Raw genomic sequence first — 20,426 nt, forward strand, 5'->3', positions numbered from 1 at the left:
TTCGGGGAAGAGGGGTTCCAAGTAACCAGGGCACTAGAGATTCCTTCTCTGGCCGACCCTACCAGCGCTCCTGAGCAGCAGCCCAATTGCTTTCTTCAGGAGCAGTCGGGGTCATTTTTCTCTGCACCTACCAGCCTGGCAATTTATTACTACTGATGTTTGGGTTCAGAGAATAATATACAGAGGCTACCAGATACCATTCAGTTTAACTCCCAGACCTGTCAACTGATTCCACGATGTGCCACCCAGTCAGAGGGAGGTAGCACCCTTAGAAATAGAAAAGCTGCTAAGAAAAAGAGTCATCCAACCAGTCCCACCAGACCAGAGAGAATCCGGGTTTTACTCGAGGTTTTTTTTAGTGCCACAAAAGACAGGGGACTGGAGACCAATCCTGGATTTCAGCCTATTGAACAAATTTATAAAACCTCAAAAATTCCGCATGGTCACGATACAGTCCATTCTCCCCTTTCTAGGGAAGGACTACTGGATGTGCTCTATACATCTCCAGGACGCGTATTACCACATAAAGATGGATCAGCACTCCTGGAGTTTTTTCCTCTTCCAGCTGGGATCTGATCACTACCAGTTCAGGGTACTCCCATTCAGTCTCTCGACAGCCCCCCCGAGTGTTCACCAAATGTATGGCAGCTGTAGTAGCTCATCTTTGACTACAAGGATTCCAGGTGTTTCCATATCTAGACGATTGGCTTCTTACTGCCTCGACCAGGAATCTTCTTACCCGCAGCCTCTCTTACACTCAAGGCCTCGCTCTCCGCTTGGGGATTAAGATCAACAAGGGCAAATCTCAAATGTTCCCAACAAAAATACTGGAATTCATTGGAGTGGTCTTCAAAACAACATCCTGTCAAGCTTCCCTCTCTCCTCACAGGCTTTTGAAAATAAGACACCAGATCCAAGCCCTCCTTCCACAGACCTTTGTACCAGCACGTCTTGTACGGCAACTCTTAGGCTCCATGGCAGCTGCCATTATCCTAGTATCACTGGTGAGGTGCACATAAGAATATTACAGTGGCTCTTTTCTTCACAATAGTCGATCGTAACCAACCCACTCGACCACATGATATGCCTTACAAACCTTTGCAAGAGAGAAATGCTGTGGTGGATGAAGCCAAAATCGAATCTTTGGTGTCAACCATTCTGTCTCCCCCAGCCCAGGGCAATGGTGACCATGGACACTTCCCTGTTGGGGGGGGGGGGCATTTCCAGGGAAAGATGGTCCAAGGCACCTGGTCCCCCATGGAGGCCAATTTACACATAAATGTCCTGGAACTGAGGGCAGTTCTCTTAGAATTGCAAGCGCTCCATACATCCCTCCCTTCCAGGACTATAGCAATTCAATCGGACAACATGTCAGTCATCTGGTGTATCAACAAACAAGGCAGAACCAGGTCTTACCCCCTGTGTCAGGAAGCCATGAAGATTTGGCACTGGGTGATAGCTTCCAATTGCTTTCTTATAGCAATGCACATTCCCAGGAGCTCCAACCTTATTCTGGACAATCTGAGCAGGAACATCCTGATGCCTCATCAGAGGTCCCCCAATCCTGTAATAGTGGATTGGATCTTTCACCAATGGGGCACGTCTTGCTGCAATCTGTTTGCTTCCCCTTTAAACAACAAATGCAGAAGCTATTTTGCCCTGATCCCCCCTCAGGGGGAGTCACAGAGGGATGCTCTAACAGAAGATTGGCCTCCGGTTCTACTGCATGCCTTTCCCCCATTTCCCCTCATCCTGAAATTCCTCCAGAAAGCTCTAAGGTTGGGAAGCAAAGTGATCCTCATTGCCCCTTATTGGCCCCATCAAGTCTGGTTTCCTTTCCTATGGCCTCATCTGATTCACAGCCCGTGGATCCTGGATCAATCTCAAGGTCTGCTGTCTCATCTTCAGGGATTGATTCACCCCAATCTCCACAGCCTCAAGCTCACAGCTTGGCTCCTCCACTTCCAATGATTGCCAGGCTGCCTGATATCTCATCCCCTGTCTGCGAGATTCTTCTGGCTTCACACAAACCTCCCACAAAAAATGTATTCTAGTAAATGGACTAGGTTCTCAACTTGGGCCAAAGATCAGAACATAGACCCTTTCTCTATGCCTATTCAAAAGATCCTATAATACCTGACTACTCTTCTACATGCAGGAGCTTCAGCATTGACAATCACTGTGCATTTAGGAGCTATCGCAAATTTTCATAATGGATTTGATAATTCTTCAGTTATGTCACACCGTCTGTGCAAAACCTTTTTGAAAGGAGTATTACATGTTAAACCTCCTGTCAAGCCACCCATAGAACCCTGGGACTTGACTTTGGTACTTCAGTCATTAACAAGCCCTCCTTTTGAGCCTTCTGACTCATGTGATATAAAATTTTTATCATGGAAGACTCTACTTCTAGTAGCAATTACCTCAGCGAGAAGAATATCTGTGTTACAGGCCTTGAGTGTCACGAGACCTTACTTGAGCTTCCACAGTGATAGAGTGTCCCTTCATACTGATCCTTCCTTCTTGCCCAAGGTCATTTCTGGATTTTCAATTAACCAATCTATTGACCTGCTGGTTTTCTTCCCTCAGCATTCCAACAGAGGGGAGTATCTTTTGCACACCCTTGATGTTCATAGGTAGCTTCGTTTTTATTTGGACAGGACTAAATTATTCAGGAAAATGGATCAGTTGTTTGTGGCCTTTGCAGGACCCAGATTGGGTAAACATGTCTCCAAAATAACTCTATCCTCCTGGCTTAAAAATGTCATTACCTTCATTTACCATCAGAATAAACTATCCTAACTTTCCAGAATAAGGCTCATTCTACTAGATCGATGGCTACTTCTGTAGTTTTCCATTCCAGAGCCTCTATGGATGATATATGCGCAGCAGCCACTTGTGCAAGACCTCATACCTTTATCACTCATTACAAATTGGATTTGGCCTCCAGGGGACGAGCATCCTTTGGTTCTATGGTGCTCAGGAATATCCTTCCTTAGGGCCATCCAGGACTATAGTAGCTAGGGGCTCGGTCCTATCAGTACGGAATGAATAAAGATTTACAACATCAGATAAAGAAATTATGTCTTACCATAACATTCCATCTGTGTTGTAGATCTTTATTCATTCATTACTTCCCGCCCTCCTTTCCCCTGCCTGGACTCCTGGTGGACCTAAGAACTCCTGGTTAAGGTATTTGCTCAGACAGAGCCTCCTACTGCCTCTCTTGCTATCTCTATAATATAGGGGCAGGCAAACTCGATCTGAAGAGACTGTGAGAGGGGCATTATGGGTAGGTCTTAGCTGAGCGTTTTTGGCTGGCTTGAGCTTGGAAACGGCTGTGTCGGTTCCGAGGATGGAACCGAAGTTCTATCAGTAATGAATGAATAAAGATCTACAACACAGATGGAACATTATGGTAAGACATAACTTCTTTTTTCTTGAGCACGTTGTAAAACTTCAGCAAACGTGAGGCAGAAGTATGAATAATCTGCTGAGTCAAAACAGGAAGTGCTCTGTTAGGTTATAGTGTAATACTAATGGCAAAGAAAAAGCAGTATTGGTTACTCTTCATAGCATGGTCCATGTGTACTCACAAGAGTCACATTTAGCAGGACAGCTACACAACGGTCCATGGAAGGGATAGCTGTATGCATTGCAAACCATTACTGCTAGACTTAATTTGCAGTTCAATCTGAAGATGTCAAGTATGAAGTCCATGCAACAAACAAGGTGCACATAATCCACTGAAGTGTTGCTGTTCCTCCTGAAATAAGAGCACTAGACTTAAAATGGTCACATAATGGAAGAGAGTCTCATTTTATCTGTACAAGAGTAGTAATGCCAGAGTTGCAAGCTACTCTTTCATACAAACAAAGTGGATTCTCTTCTGCTAGAAAGAATATGCTGTTCGACCATTTCTGAAACATTAGCACTATCATTCAGGGTGTGAAGCTCATTTACAAGTACTGAGCAGCAGGTATCTGCTTGGTGCACAGTAGCACAAAAATTCTGCATTCACATTGTGTATTTGCCTACAAACTCAGAAATGCATCTTACCTTGCATTTTCTGTGCACATGCCTTATAGATTGTGGAACAATGACTTTCAACTCACATATTTATGAAATACCATGTCATGCTCTTCCCAAATCAAGGCTTGCAACACAGATTCTTCTGGTCTTAATAATAGCCACAGCAGATAGTGTATTCAAAGACAAAAGCTTTTAATCAGCAAAAGAGGCAGATATGAAAAAGCTAAGGTAAACTATGAAGTCATAAATCATTGACAAGAAAAATCTGTTTTAGAGGGCTGAGAATAAAATACCCTCTTCTTGGCTTGTAATGGAGGACAGAGTAGGAGAATAAACTGTCTATAGGCTAAAATGGCAGGTAGCTCTACTTTGGCTAAACATATATAAAAACAAAAAAATAAATGAAGCACTGAAGAGAAAAAAATTAGGGAGACAATCAGGTTATCTTTTTTAAAATTCTTGTTCTTCCGGTAAGCGCTTTCGTCAAGCCTCCATGTACTCAGCTTCATCAGACAATGCAAAACAAATAATAGCCACATTTAAAAGGCTCAGTAGTAGTCACATGTTCAAAACACCCCACATGCTTTCAAATCACATGATACAATTCCCATTTTTTATGTTATATATATGAGTATACACTTGTAAAACACAATACCTAACCTTCATTCAATAACACATTCGAAATTTTAACCAACTAAAACTACCTATAATATAAAAAAATGTATAAAAATGTGTATAAAATGTCACTGTTTAACCATATTAGTTCTACTTTTAATTTAAACAAATTTTAAATGAATTAATATAAAATTATTGCAAAAATTTCCATAACCATTTGTTGGAGCTTAACCATGCACAATAAATATGCTAGAATTTAATTCTAAATGCCATCAACATTTCAGGCTCCTTAGTTTTAATATAGATGCCAAGGAACATAAAACATTCAACCCTGGTACCACGTATGCCCTAGTCTTGAGCTGCCACATTGGTTCCTTTTCTTCTAGTTTTAAACCTGATGGGCCACCCCTGATGTCAAATTCAACTTGGTCAATCACTCTAAATGTAAAAGAATGGCCATGGTTTTGGGCCACATGTCTGGCCAATGCGTTTTCTATCTTCTATCTATCTACCTTCTATCCTTCTCTATACCATCAATTTTCATTTCCATGTTAGCATTTTTCTTGCAAAATTTAAATTTCTTCATTTATATAATCTTTATCTATTTTTCTTATTCTCCTTTTCCCCCCATTTTCCTACTTATATTTAAACATTTTCGCAATTATTTTTTTTATTCTCTTCCTTTACCCACTTCAATACTCTATACAAGTTTAAAGAAACAGAATAAAGAACTGGTTGTAATAACCTCAATCCTCCTTCATCTTCAGTTAAAAGAGTGAAGCTTATATGTTTTTGATTATGAAATTAGTGTGTGTGTGTGTGTGTGTGCGTGTGTGTGTGTGTGTGTGCGTGTGTGTGCGTGTGTGTGTGTGTGTGTGTGTGTGTGTGTGTGTGTGTGTGTGCGTGTGTGCGTGTGTGCGTGTGTGTGTGTGTTAGTGTAAGATCCATTGATACTTCTCCACATTGTTGTACAGTTTTGGAGTTAGTATATAATAAGTTATGTGGATGTGTAGTTTGCAGAGAGAGATTCCACTGCATTAAAAGCTCACATATTTTGTTAGTTTATATCAGAAGTCCAAAAAATGTGCCAACAATAAATAGAAGTTGATGATGTTAGTCTTGACAAAAGTTTCTTTTGTGAGACTGACATAAACTTATCTAAAGTGCATTAAAAATAAATATTATGATTAGAAATAAGCAATTGTATAATGTGTACATCCCTCCAGGACTATGTATTTTTTAATATTCTCATCACTCCTGGTGTAGTTACCAAACTCAATGTTTTGACCAACTTCAGGAGTGAAATTATTAAATATTAATTCACAAACACATGCATATACATATACACTGTGCATTTTCCCTTACTGCTCAACTCCACATTTAAGGAAACATCGTGAAGGAAGAAGAGAGAGAAAGACAGAAAAAGAACACAAAAGACAGGTGGCTGTTAGTAAAGGTCTGAGTGTACATACCTTTATTGGTTTCCTATACAACTGCTCCAGAGTGCCTTTAGGAGTGGGAATATTAGGCCAAATGCAGGGCTTGATTCTGAAATGCAAAAAGCTCTGTTGAAATCTCTAGATACACTCTAAATTTTCATGCATAATAAACAGAAAATGTGTGTATAAAATTGATTAAAATGTGCTAGCATTAATGTTAATATAAGCATATCACATAGATTTTTAAACTTATACATATTTATTTGTTTTTAGTTTGAATTGTTTATTAATAGGGTAACTGAGCCAGTTCATGGAACCGTTTCAGACACAACTTGAGCTCTACAAGGCACACATACAAAAACATTTGAAAATTGTGTTTAACAAAGATAGTTCTTATATAAAGTGTATATAATTCGAATTATTTACAAAAACGTGCATTTCAAACAATACACCATATGTGCTGACATAAATAACAGGATATCAGCTGTGATATGGCTGTCAGTAGTGCTTCAAGACATGAAGCATAGAAAGTACAATACAAGTGACAATTAATAGTAATATACTTTTCATATATACGCTGATTTGAACAGTCTTTTCATCCCAAGAAAACTGAATTGGGCAGTACTGTGATGCTTCAAAGTTCTAGAAACATCATTAGAATTACAGCAGGCTATGAATGCTTGGACTCACTTTGCCCACTCCTGTTCATACTGATGATGGACTACATTAACAAACAGTTCAGTGAGGTCAGATTAACAAAGTTGTTGTATGCACTTGTTATGGTGATACAAGCAGACTGAACAAAACCTTCAGGAAATGATAGGGGATGGGAATGCAAAACTGAAGGCACATAGGATGAAGCTGAATACAAAACAAGACACTGGTCATGGCATCAACTTGGAGGAATCAGATGAAAGTTAATGTTGACATAGAGGGGAAAATAATGAAGCAGATTAACAACCTTTAGGAGTATTTGGGTGGTGTGGTTGGGGAGAAGACAAGTCTAAATGAAGAGGGCAATGCTAGAATCAGAGGTGCTTCAGTCAGCTGGCATAAAGTGTCAGGGGTAGTGTGTGACAGCAGAATGCCAAAGAAGTTAAAAACTATGGTCCACAAAAAAGAGGTGTGACTAGTGCTTCTGTATGGTACAGAACCCTAGATGATGAAGGAAGAGCAGTTGAAAAAAATTGAGGTGACGGAGATGAAGTGCCTGAGATGGATAGTATGTTGTACACTTTTGTGACAGATGCAGAAATAAGGACATCAGAGAAAAGAAGAAGCCATCAAAGCAGAAGCACCCTGATCCCATGTGAAAAATGTGAAAAAGGGGACTGATGAAGGTGATGATAATGGGTAACGATACTTGGTCATATATAACTCACTCATGGAGATATACCCTTGCAATCATCTGTAAATAATGAGGAATATATTTTCCAACCATATTGTCTGTAGGAATCATGCTTATATTCTTCCTGGTGTTCAGCTATTTTTAAGCTAAATGTTGTGAATGTTTTTCATTCCTAATGTGAATAGGTAACTATTTTTTTTGGAATGCTTCCTCCCCTGCTGTCATCTTGAATGCAGGTATAAACAATGTCAGTTAGTGCACCTTGGTTGTTTAACCTTAGAGGTTACATGGTATAAGAGAATTAAAGCTTATTATATAATGCATTTTGTATATTTATTTACTAATTTGAAAAAAAGACCTGTCAAAGTTCAATATGCTATTATGGCTTTCTATATCTTATACTTGAAGGGTGGACTCCATGGGCCTTTTTAACTGAAGGAAAAATGTAAGAAATAATACTTGAAGAAAAAAATTCAACATCTTTATTAAGTATCTTATGAATTTTATTTCTATACTCAGTTGTAATAACAAAGTTAAGAATTAGAAGCTGGGTTAGGTGATGGAGTTTACATTACCATCATAGTTATTGAAACATGGTGCAGGGACCCAAACAAACCGCAATGTCTTCCTGGGTACAAAGGGCATTACAATTATTGTAGCCACAAAAGGAGAGGTGGAGTTTCTGTATCTCTCCATTTACGATTTCAGTCATTTCTACCTTTGTTAGCAAAGACTTTGAAATAATTGTGGCTACCATCTTTAAAGGCAAGGCAAATGGAGTACAGATCTATTTTATAGGTCACCGAATCAAACAAATATTGTGGGGAGCTTATTTACTGCTATGTTAGAAGAATGCTTCAAAATGGGATATGACATGATCGTTGGTGACCTTAATGTACTTCTTATGTTTTTATCTTTTCCACTGTGGCCTGAATCATAAATGCAAAATGTGCTTGGAATAACTCTTGGTTAAAAAACTCAAATAAAATAAATACAATAAAGCATGTAATAAATTAGGTACAGAAGTCTTTAAAATTAGAACCAGCACCTGCAGTTGGATGCAAAAAAAAAAAAAAACTTCCTGTATTCTTACAAGTCAAACATTTACCACAAGGATGTCTCTGCAGGGCAGCCTTGCTATTGATGTACAAAATATAGAAATAAATTCCTATAAAGTTACTAAACAAATATGCAATACATTGATGTACTCTGGATCATCCACGGTTTCCATAGTCATTGATTCTGTGATGCTGAATAAAGACAGTTGGTGATAGCTAAATGGATATAAATATTTCATAACACCTACTGAAAAAATAGATAAGGGGAGTTTTCTGCTGTCTTGGCCAAATAATCCTTAATCAGTATGAATACCACCTTGTGTTTCCCTAAAAATAGACTACAGGGCAGAAGAACGTAATACATGGAAAGTCTAAAATTGATAGTGCTATATTTTTGCATGATAGGATATTAGGCATATTGTACATAATTGATGACTAAAATAAACCCTTGTTTACTTTGAGTCATAACAGTAAATCTGTTGTATTTTTTGCCTTAAATTCAAAATAAATTTATCTCTACTTCTATGCAAAAGTAATGTAAACATAATTATCTAGTGTTAATGACTGTAAATGCAATGCATGCAAACAATGCTTACCTATTGTCCCAGTAAATGTAGATCAATCTAGTGTTAATGATTGTAAATGCAATGCATGCAAACAATGCTTACCTATTGTCCCAGTAAATGTAGATCAATCTAGTGTTAATGATTGTAAATGCAATGCATGCAAACAATGCTTACCTATTGTCCCAGTAAATGTAGATCAATCTAGTGTTAATGATTGTAAATGCAATGCATGCAAACAATGCTTACCTATTGTCCTAGTAAATGTAGATCAATCTAGTGTTAATGATTGTAAATGCAATGCATGCAAACAATGCTTACCTATTGTCCCAGTAAATGTAGATCAGAATAATAATAACAAAAATGACGCAGGCACTAGTAGAAACACTGACAGGTAGCAGTGCATCATTCCAAATATAGTTACCTGATAAAGGCATAAAATAAGAAATTACAAACATTTTTGAATCTGTATTAACCACATTAATGCTTTATTTATTTATTCATTTGCTAATGTTTGTGTTTAAGCAATTACTTATTTCTTAATAAATTTATTTAATTATTGACCCATCTCACCTAAATAAATGATTCATGTTACAAGCCATGAGACATAAGACAATCCTTTTCCAAATATTTCATAATGCAAAACAAAGATTCTGATGCCTAACATTAATTTGTATTAGCATTATTTCATTCAGTAATAACAAATATGAAATTTATAGTGAGAGAGAAAAATAAAACAAAATAAAACAAAAGACATCGCTCTAAGAACTGCCTGCTTAAAGAATTTGCAAAAAACTGTAAAGTACTGCTTTTATTTTTGACCTACAGATGTTTGAATGTTTCATATGTTTGCAGTATCAATGTTCAAATGCTTATATTACCGAATGCACTGTGCAGTCACTAATATAAATGCAAAGAACTGTACAAAGATCGCGGTACAGTGCAGTCAGGGAAATTCATCCTTTTCCTCACTGTAGTGCAATCTTGGAGTTGGAATACATAGTTAGCAGGGTGTGGGGGTGCAGGGGGCCTGCCTCCCTGCAAAAACAGGATGTTCGTTGCAGGAGTATGGGACTTCAGGGCAAGGAAGGCATATTGGGCAATTGCTGTAAAATGTCGAATTTGACATTTTTGGCAACAACCACATTCTAAACTGGTGTTACAAATTTTCGGCATTACATTTTGATTTTTAGTGGATGCCACGGTGGTACGGCAGTAGTGTTGTTTCCTCACAGCAAGAGGTTCTCCCGTTCGATTCTCGGCTGGGCTTGGGAGTACCTTCTGTGTGGAATCTGCATGTCCTCCCCGTGGTTGGGTAGCATTCAAAAGACATGCGTGCGTAAATGGGCGTGCCTTCGTTGAAGGTTGGGCGTTGAGCTGGCACCTCGGCGTTTTGTAAAAATCTACTGCCAATCATTAGCGGACCAGAGTTCTGCTGTGGCGACCCCTTACCGGGAAAAGCCAAAAGACAAAGCAGGCCACAAAGCAGACACCCAAACAACCACCACCTCAGAACACAACACCTGCAACACATAGACCTCACAGTCAGAGTGTCAAACAGTCACAGCCCTTAAGGCCAAACACAATGCCAGACACACTAGTCATTGGTGACTCCATAGTCAGACACACTGACGTCCCGCTCACCAGACTGAGTAAGGAGAAGGTCACAGTAAGCTGCCTGTCGGGCGCTAGAATCGCCACATAAGCACTCAGGTCTCTCAACAGCAGGTACAAATATGACTCAGTCATTGTCCACGCTGGTGTAAGCGACCTGAGATGTACCTCCTTGGACTACATGAAAAGAGACATTGAGGGCTCTGATTATGTAGCCCAGGCAGGTATGACCCTGACCTTGAGCAGTATCCTACCTTCACCAAGAATGATGCCACAATACAGAGATAAGATGATCAGCTTTAACAATTGGCTTAAACTCTGGTGTCATTCAAAGGGGATCAATGTCTGTCTGCCTGGGATGACATGCTGGACAAGCCACGCTGCTTCAAGGGCGGCTTGCACCTGTCACCCTGGGATTCGGATATTGGCAAGGCTCTTGCCACCCCATAGTGCCTTTTTAGGCAAGGCTCAAATTCTAAACCTACCACCCTAGAACACAAAAAGGAAAAACTAAGGGTAATGCTGCTCAATGCCAGAAGTCTAAATCTCAAAATGCACTTTCGAGGCCCTTCTCAGTATGGAGAACATCGATGTCTGTGCAGTGACAGAAACCTGGTTCAAGGCTCCTGAGAGCACCCCAGCACTATCAGGGTTTACCTCTTATCATGCGTTCCGGCCCCAAAATCCGGACAATACCAAGAAAGGAGGGGGTATCCATATTCATCAAAGACACCCACACCTCAAGACTGGTCGATGCATCGGAGACCATCCAGGTGCAATTAACCATAGGCAAGACTGCTCTGCAAATTGTAGCATGTTACAGGCCACCCTCACAAACTCAGGAACCTCACATGGCCTTCCTGAAAACACTAGAGGGGATAAATGTATCACCAAACACCATCATACTAGGTGACTTCAATTACACTAATATAGACTGGGAACACTACTCAAGCCCAAACACCCTAGCCCAAAGTTCCTGGAATTCATAAACTCAAATGCCATGGAACAACTAGTCACCATCCCACAAGAGGAGAAAACATACTTGATCTCATCATCACGAACATGGGAGCACAATGTTCAACACCGAAGTATACCCCTCACTGGTGAGATCAGATCACAAACTAATCTCGCTGGAGGTCCTCATCCCACCCCACCTGAAATAAAAAGACCACAGTAAAGAACTTCGAAGCCGACTTCACACTTCTAAAGACTAGTGTGGTCTCCTTTAAGGCCCGAGCCGACGGAAAACAGTACTCAAGCCGCTGAATCACTTACAAATGCCTTCTACCAGCACCTGCAGGACTGCATGGATAAGGCAATCCCAAGCAAAATAAAGACTCTTTGTACCAAAGGCAAGCGTCCACTCTGGTGGACCCCAGCCATAAACAAACTCTACAACAAAAGGAGGAAGCTACTACAAGATAGAGCAAAATCCTTAAAAGGTAAGACACCCTTGATCACTATAAGTAAAAAACTAAGAGCTCTCATAAAATCATCCAAAGCAAATTTTGAGAGAAAAATAGCTAAAGACTCAAAAGACAATCATAAGGCCTTCTTTAGCTATGTTAGAAACCTGGGAGGAAACTCCCAGATATGCTCAGAACTAGTTCAAAATGATGTGAAGATTACTGATCCTACAGACATTGCCAACATACTGGCTGACAGGTTCAGTGCAAACTCCCCTCCCCAAAGGAGAGATATCTATACCAAGCGATTGCAGCCCCCAAACATCTCCAACGCCCAAGTGAGAACTGCTCTCTCCAAAGCAAAAACACAGCATCCATGGGACCTGATGGTGTCGGCTGTGTGCTCCACGAACTCAACGAGGAATTAAACCCACAGCTAGGACAGCTGTTTAATCATAGTCTTACCTCTGGATCAGGGGTGGCGCACTGCAACTGTGGTCCCACTTCACAAAGGCGGTGCCTCCACCGACCCTGGAAATTACCGCCCATTAGCTTGACAAGCCTTATCTGCAAAGCCATGGAGAGGATCATAATGGACCTCATAAATAAAGACATAGGGAATTTGCAGACTTTGGATCCATCCCAGTTTGGCTTTGTCAAAGGCAGATCATGCCTTTTAAACTTGGTTGACTTTTTGAAACAGTCACCAAAGCCATTGATGAGGGAAAGGCAGTCCATACAGCCTACCTCGATCTGGCGAAGGCCTTTGATACAATACCCCACTCGGGTATCATTGAAAAACTCATCAGCTTAAATGTTAACCCATACATCACAAGATGGGTTGCAAACTGGCTGAGTGACAGAACCCACAGGGTCAGAGTTGCTGGCGCCATGTCAGACTCAAAGCCTGTCACAAGTGGTGTACCACAGGGCTCAGTCCTGGGCCCACTCTTGTTTGGCATCTACTTTTCGAAGTACAAGCAAACACAGGAGGGTTATGGCTGACAAAGTTTGCAGATGACTGCAAACTGGGCCATAGTAGAAAACACATCTGACACAGATATCCTTCAGAAGGGTCTCACAGAAACGGATAACTGGTGCCAGAGCCATGGCCTAAAGTTAAATGCCAAAAATGCATAGTCATACCCTTCGGGAAAAACAAGGTTACCCCTAGCTACCAAATAGGTGGCAATCCACTGAGTACAGAAGAAGTTATCAGGGACCTGGGGACCCAGGTTGATAGCAGTCTGTCATTCGACACCCATGTAGCTAAAGTAGTTAGGAAGACCTTCTACATTGCCCACCTTATCATGAAGGATTCTCATCTAGATCACGGGAGGTCATAGTCTCCCTATACTCATCACTCATCAGACCAATGATTGAGTACAATGCCCCATTCGAATGTATCTGACCCGACACTTGCAGCAGCTGGAGAGGCCACAAAAGTTCCTCACCAAAAGGATAAAGGGTCTCAAACATCTGTCCTATGCTGCCCGACTGAAAGAACTCCAGCTCTATTCAGTCGCCTCAGAGGTGACCTTTGCCTAACATACAAGGCCATGTCAAACCCAGATTTGATGAATATGCTTCACCTCAAAAATCTAGATCCATCAGAGCCACAAGGGCGGAGACTTAAACCTCGACACGGCTATTAATAGGGCGTGCTGGAGGGATAGATTCATCACCCAAAGACTCCCTATGCTGTGGAATAAAATCCCGGTATATGTGAGGCAGAGCACCTCGCTGGCCTTGTTCAAGAGAAATCTTGACCAATGGATGGGAGATCGCAGATATACCCCAGGGATTACCTCAGTGTCACTGCTCAACAGAGGCACAGCAAAATAATGGGTATAGTTCCCCATACTAAAGGGGTGGCGTAAGCCACAAAACTATGGGCTAGGCTTGTAAATGCCCTCGGGCAGATAGCCTAGTATGAACCTATGAACCTATGAACCTATGAACAACATTTTGATTTTTAGTTACATTTTAATTTTAATTTTCAATTTTTTAATAGTAAACCATATATATATATATATATATATATATATATATATATATATATATATATATTTTTTTTTTACCACAATGTTTAGGATATTTTCCTCTTATTAGTCTTATGAAAAAAAAAATTGAAAAGGCATAGCTTTGTTATAAAAAATAACAGTAGATTAGATAAGAAAAATGACTTCAGGTGTTTTGAAAGAAATGTTTTATTGTAAACATTAGCAAAAAAAGTATAAATATCAATGTTTCAAAGCTAAATTCACTAAATTAAATGATTCTTTAAATATTATTGGCTCAATATGTTGAAATCCGTATTAGCACATCTTACAGCAATATTGCATGTACTGATGCAAACATTGAAATCTCTCCTAGAAAGTGCCTTCATACAATTGTGCAATTTCCTATTTTCACAACATTGTAATCTTTTGTTATCAATATTCATGAAGTGAGAAACCAAAACTAACAAGTAGAAACTCAGTGCACTTGCATAAACCTACTCCATAGCATGGATATCTGTTATAGCAGAGCTGCATCAGTCTGTGTTGGGTTAGCATACCACCCACAGACAATGGACAGCAGCTACTCATATATGGACAATGCCTACTTACCTAGCTGAAAAGACTAGGGCCAGGCATAACAGTCCCCTCACCTGCACAACTAAATGCTTGCCATATTCTAGTGAGGATTTATGTATGGCATCCATGAGCTATACTGGTTCTAAAGGTGGTAGTGTGACTGAAAATTGGGAGTATGTTGTTTCTTAACACATTTCAGTGACAGTGGAGATTTCTTTTTTCTCCACTGTTGTACAATCTCTGAGTAGTACATATAATTTTGGTGTGTATGGGCTGTTTCTTAACACTTTTCAGTGACAGTGGAGATTTCCCTTTTCTCCACTGTTGTACAACCTCTGAGTAGTACATATAATTTTGTTGTATGTGGAAGGCTTGGCCCCACAACACTGGAGGGTGCAGGTGGTCTTGGCTAAATGTTTTTGTGAATTGCCGAAAAGGTATTTCAGCATAATTTTTGCAATCTCTCGGCAGTCGATGAAATGGCTGTCAATAGACTGACGTGTCCACTAAAATTCTATCACACATTACAATTCCCTTCCACACTTACACACATGGATCAGTCCAACAGCCTGGCACTTGGTTAACAAACTCCATACTTATCAAATTACTGCTGATATATGTAGCATCAGTCATGTCACTATATCCTATCATAACAGTAAGTCTTCTGGATGTTAAAAATTATATTAAATATGCTGGTGAGTAGAAGGGACATTTCCACAGTTCTGTGACTAAATTTTTCCTAAATTATTTCTCAATCATTCATATAATCCTTCTAAAAGGACTGATGACCTAGTGTGTGAAGCTGGTTTGCAAAATCTGAAAGAATTATGTATGTATGTATGTGTGGGCATTTGCATAGATAGATATATAGATGTGTGCACGTGTACACACACGCGTGCACGTGTGTGTGTGTGTGTGTGTGTGTGTGTGTGTGTGTGTGTGTGTGTGTGTGTGTGTGTGTATGTGTATTTACTATCATTATTGTGAAGGCAAAACTTTTGAGGGTTCACAGTAACTAAAATAAATACTGAAACCCAACTCTCCACTCCTACACAATGTTGACCCAAATGATCAACACATTTGAGTGGACATTGTCACCAAAAACATCACATGATAGCCATATAGGAGCTGATGTAAATCAAACTCCTATACAACATACACATTTGTTGCGCGCCCCACACCCCCTGCTACTAGTATATTCCAACTCTGAGATTGCACAGCAGTGGGGATATGGATGAATTTCCAGTCCCCACTGTACCACGATATCCGTACATATAGTCAAACACACTTATGCGAATGCACTACTGCATTCACATAAGAGACTTTGAATATCCCATACACTTTTCATTTTGTGCACGACATTCTGATTTTCAGCAACATACAGATAGAATGCAGTTTGCACAAATGATAGTAAACTATATATATATATATATATATATATATATATATATATATATATACAAAAACACACACATACACACACACACACACACACACACACACACACACACACACACACACACACACACTGCAGAAGTGTTGAAGGGGTTCAGGGAAGGTTTGCACTTCCTGTAAGAGCACTGGGGCAGATTCCAAAAGAGTTGCTCTCAGTATAAGTCTGTCCTGCTTCTAAAAGACCTGCTCTCAGTATAAATGACTTACTTCAGACCTTTCCATAAACAAGGACCAGATTCCAAAACACCTGCTCTCAGCCTGCTCTCAGTGTAAATGGTCACTTACACTAACAGCAAGTCTTTTGTCTTTTGGAATCAAGGCCATTGTTTTTATTATTTTCTGACATCACTGAGTTCAATAGGTCCAAGTACTTTCAATGGTTTTATGGTATGATGTATTGAATCTCTATGTACCACTGATGAGTCAATATGCATCCTAAGTTCTGAGATTGTAACATATACTATAAGTACCAAATCCATTAAAATTCAGGTACTGCAGCTTGACTATCAAATTGCTAAGTGCTAATTAAGGTAAATGCAAAGTTATGAAAAAATAAAGTTGCCGAATTAAAAACTTTACAACGATGATTACAAGCAGAACAGATTTAAGTAGCTAAAATGAAACATTACAGTTTGCTACTAAGATTGTACTCTTGTAGAGTAGTATAGAAAATTAATATAAAAAGGTTATATGTCAGCTGCATAACAAAGTTCACTAATTGCTAATCTTGTCCTGATTACAGAATGATTGCCTTTGTATTATACTGATGTACATAATAATTCAATGTAAACAACTCTAGTACTTTCCATCTTGTCTCAGATGCAGAAATGAATGTTTCAACATATTTATAGCATTCCACATTTGTAAGGTGCATTAGTGGTACTAGTCACTTAAAAAAGATAAATTCCCTGAGGCAGATGGCTTCATGGCTAAATTTTGTCAAGCATCTATTAATGAGTTTGGTCTATATTTTTTGCATTTTTCTGGAGTATCTTTCAGTTTTTCATTGGTGACTTCCTTCCTTGAAGAAATTGACAAAAAAAACCCTCTAATTTATAAAGATAAGTCAATATAAGAACCAAAACAACTCTGTCTTGAACACTGGTTATAGCATTTTACCAAACTCATAAACAATATAATTTTAAACAATTTATTGTTTTTTTTATTCCCTACTAAATTTTAATTTTATTCAACATGTTCTATACATGATGCAAATAGACACCTTCAGTATTCAACCCATTATATGGATAAGAAAAACAATCTGAAATCTAAACCTGACTGAACAACAACTATTGACATTTCATGAGTATCTGAATAATACTACTGATTTTTTGAAGCTCACTATGAATATGTCACGTGAACAGACAAGAGTTTCTGGATGTTTCGGTAGTTCTAAGGGATGATAATACCTTGGATACTAAAGTACACAGGAAGCCATGTTATAGGAAGACATACCTGTACAGACATAGAATGCATCCTGGGCGTATTTTTAAAAATGTTATTAGACGTCAAGGTCTGAGAGCATCCAGACTGAATGCGAATTAGATGAATTTTATGAATGAATTAAATTCATTGAGAGGCAAATGTAAGGATAGAGGATATGATGAATGGGAAGTAAATACCATTTTAGATAAGATAACAGGCCATAGGTCTACTATAGGCAAACCATACTTCTCAGAAGGTTCCAGGGGAGTGAAGAATGCACATAGCAATGAACAGCAAAACTCACTCATTAGGATGTGTATATTTTGCTCCAGTAATGTTAGGCAGATAACACAGGTGTTTGAAAGGCATTGGCAGGTTTTGACAATGGATCCTGAGGTGGGTGCCTTAGTGGGTGAGCGACCATATTTCTTGTATAAAAACAAGAGGTCCTTAAAGAGAATGCTTTCCTATTCGAGAATAGGTACAGATACATTAGTTGATGATACAGCTTTTGGGACGATATCCTGCCACAAATGTAGATATTGTGAGTTGATAGATTCTACTAATAGGTTTGTACATCCCGACACAGGGAAGGAATATACTTTTAAGGTGAAAGCTGATTGTAATACATGCCATTTAGTGTACCTGGTGCAATGTGTGTCTTGTCAGTCATTCTATGTGGGAAAGACTGACAGACGCTTGAGTGACTGGGTGAGAGAACATTTGTATGGCATTAGTATAGGGTTGAATACAAATACTTTGGCAAAACATGTGGGTTTGAATGATAGTACACACAAGTTTAGGTTTCTTGTTTTAGAGAACATCATTGCCAATAAGAGGGGTGGCGATATTAGGGTCCTGACAGAAACCTCAGAAATGAGGTGGATACTATGTCTGGAAGCACATAAAGGACATGGTTTAAATGATAGGATGTCTATTAAACCTGCCCATAAGAGTAGGGGCTTATTTAAGTGAAGGATCTTTTATAGAAATTTAAGTAATGAAGTTATTCCTTGTTTTTATATATGTTTTAGTATGTATTTGTGTATTTGAGAAGAAATAATGATTTTTATATTGCTGATGATTTTACGGGAACTTGCTTCTATTAATGAGTTGATTGATGGGAAGCTCTCATTAGTTATGAGTTGTATTTAAACTGGTTTTACTTTGTTGCATTGTCTGATGAAGCAGCATGCTATGGCAGTGAAAGCGCTTACTCTCTGAATAAATGCTCTTGTTTTAAACATTTTATTCCTGTGGTTCAAGAGATGTTATTATCATTGCATGGTTCACTTTACAGTTTTCGTTTGAAATAAATAAATAAATAAAAAGAAAAAATGATATAATTTGGGTCAGTGGAAGGCTACATTGTTATGGAAGAGTATAAACATTTTCTACACTTTCAATCTTTTCCTATATCAATTATTTGGTAGTATAGGAAAGATATTGTAATAACAAATGACAAACTAATTGCCATCTCTTCTAAGTTTCCTTTTAGACTTGTTGACATTATTAAGGCAGATAACCATTCTTACCATATCCGCTTAGTGTAAGAGCCTAGCTGGTCCCTCTAGAGTGAGTCCCAAAATACTGAGACTGAATGGCCAAAAGCTTACATATATTAAGTATGAGCTGCCATTTCTCTGAACATTCCTCTTTCTCCAACGCATGGCGATCTCACAGTTGGCATATATAACCTATGAGGGTGTGGGGGTACAGGGGAGCTTGCCCTTCCTACAAAAAGAAGTTTATAGGAGAAGAATGATTTTTGAGATTTTCAACTTGTCAGCACTCAGCATTTTGAGTGCTAACATTTCAATAGGGAGGCCCATAACCTTTTAAATTTCTTTTCTCATAGCGTCTATCTATCCAAAGTTACACATTTTGTAGGTGTTGACAATTTTCCCTATCTTTCCAACTTCAATTAATTTATTATTCAGAAAATGTTCAGTTTATGAGAGGTTCCATCTAGTTTAATAGCACTTGAACTAGGTCTATTTCAGAAGATTGAACTGATAAATTATTAAAACCGAAATGGTCAAGACCATATGATTGACAATTCAGTCCATCAAATGGTTCTGACTGAGATTGTTTACAGTAAGGCTCAGGAAATTTTCCCTTTTCCTCACTGTAGTGTGATCTCTGAGTTGGTATATATAATTAGCAGGGGGTGTACACCCCCCCCCCCACAAAAGCATTGCTTCTGTTCTATGCAGGTATTTGCATTTGAATTTTTTTTTTTTTATACTGAATTGTTGATCATATGGTCTTGACCGTATGGGTTTCAACAATCTGTCCATTTGATCTTTTAAAAAAGACACTTTAAACTGGCAGATTTATTAGAATGGGCTAGGTACAGGCTGTGTGACTTTAGTTGTGTCATTCTCCTCATGGCACATTGACCCATGAATGTAAAGATTTTCCTCAGAGGACTTAAAAATCCATCTGGAGATAAAGAGACTTGAACTGGAGACCAAAGAGAGACTGCACATTTGGATGCTGAAGAAAAGGAGAAGCAGAGTCATCATAAACCGGAGGCCAAACATTTGGTGACCAAAGAGAGACTCCGGCATTTGGAGGCTGAAGAAAAGAGAAACAGTGTCAACATTAATTGGAGGCCAAATGTTTGTAAACCGAACAGAGACTACAGAATCTGGAGATTGAAGAAAATCAGAGACTGTGGTAATTGGTGGCTGAACAAAAAGACAAGTAGCGACAACACAAGAGGGAGATGCTGACTCTTCATCAGGGTCACGGAGGTAATGGGGAAGGGAATATCCAGACCCCAGAAGCAATACAAGTCAGTAAATTTCTTCCACAATTTGAATAGGGAGGTGACTTTGATAGTTTTATTCATGTATTTGAAATAGTATGTAAACAGTATAATGTTGA

The 20,426-nt window shown here is 39.0% G+C and overlaps 1 protein-coding gene across 2 annotated transcripts in view; it reads right to left on the reverse strand.

Annotated features, from left to right (window-relative positions):
- IL7R (interleukin 7 receptor) overlaps window positions 1-20,426 on the reverse strand; it is a 776,271-nt gene that overhangs the window by 418,753 nt on the left and 337,092 nt on the right. For both annotated transcript variants that reach the window (XM_044069973.1, XM_044069970.1), the window contains exons 6-7: window positions 9,377-9,479; window positions 6,120-6,195 (exon numbers count right to left, since the gene is read on the reverse strand). In XM_044069973.1, the coding sequence (XP_043925908.1) occupies window positions 6,120-6,195; window positions 9,377-9,479 (179 nt within the window). The remainder of the gene's footprint in view (window positions 1-6,119; window positions 6,196-9,376; window positions 9,480-20,426) is intronic.

The sequence above is a fragment of the Protopterus annectens genome, chromosome 1.part0 (genome assembly GCF_019279795.1).
Source record: "Protopterus annectens isolate FY-2018-M chromosome 1.part0, PAN1.0, whole genome shotgun sequence".
Lineage (NCBI taxonomy): Eukaryota > Metazoa > Chordata > Ceratodontiformes > Protopteridae > Protopterus > Protopterus annectens.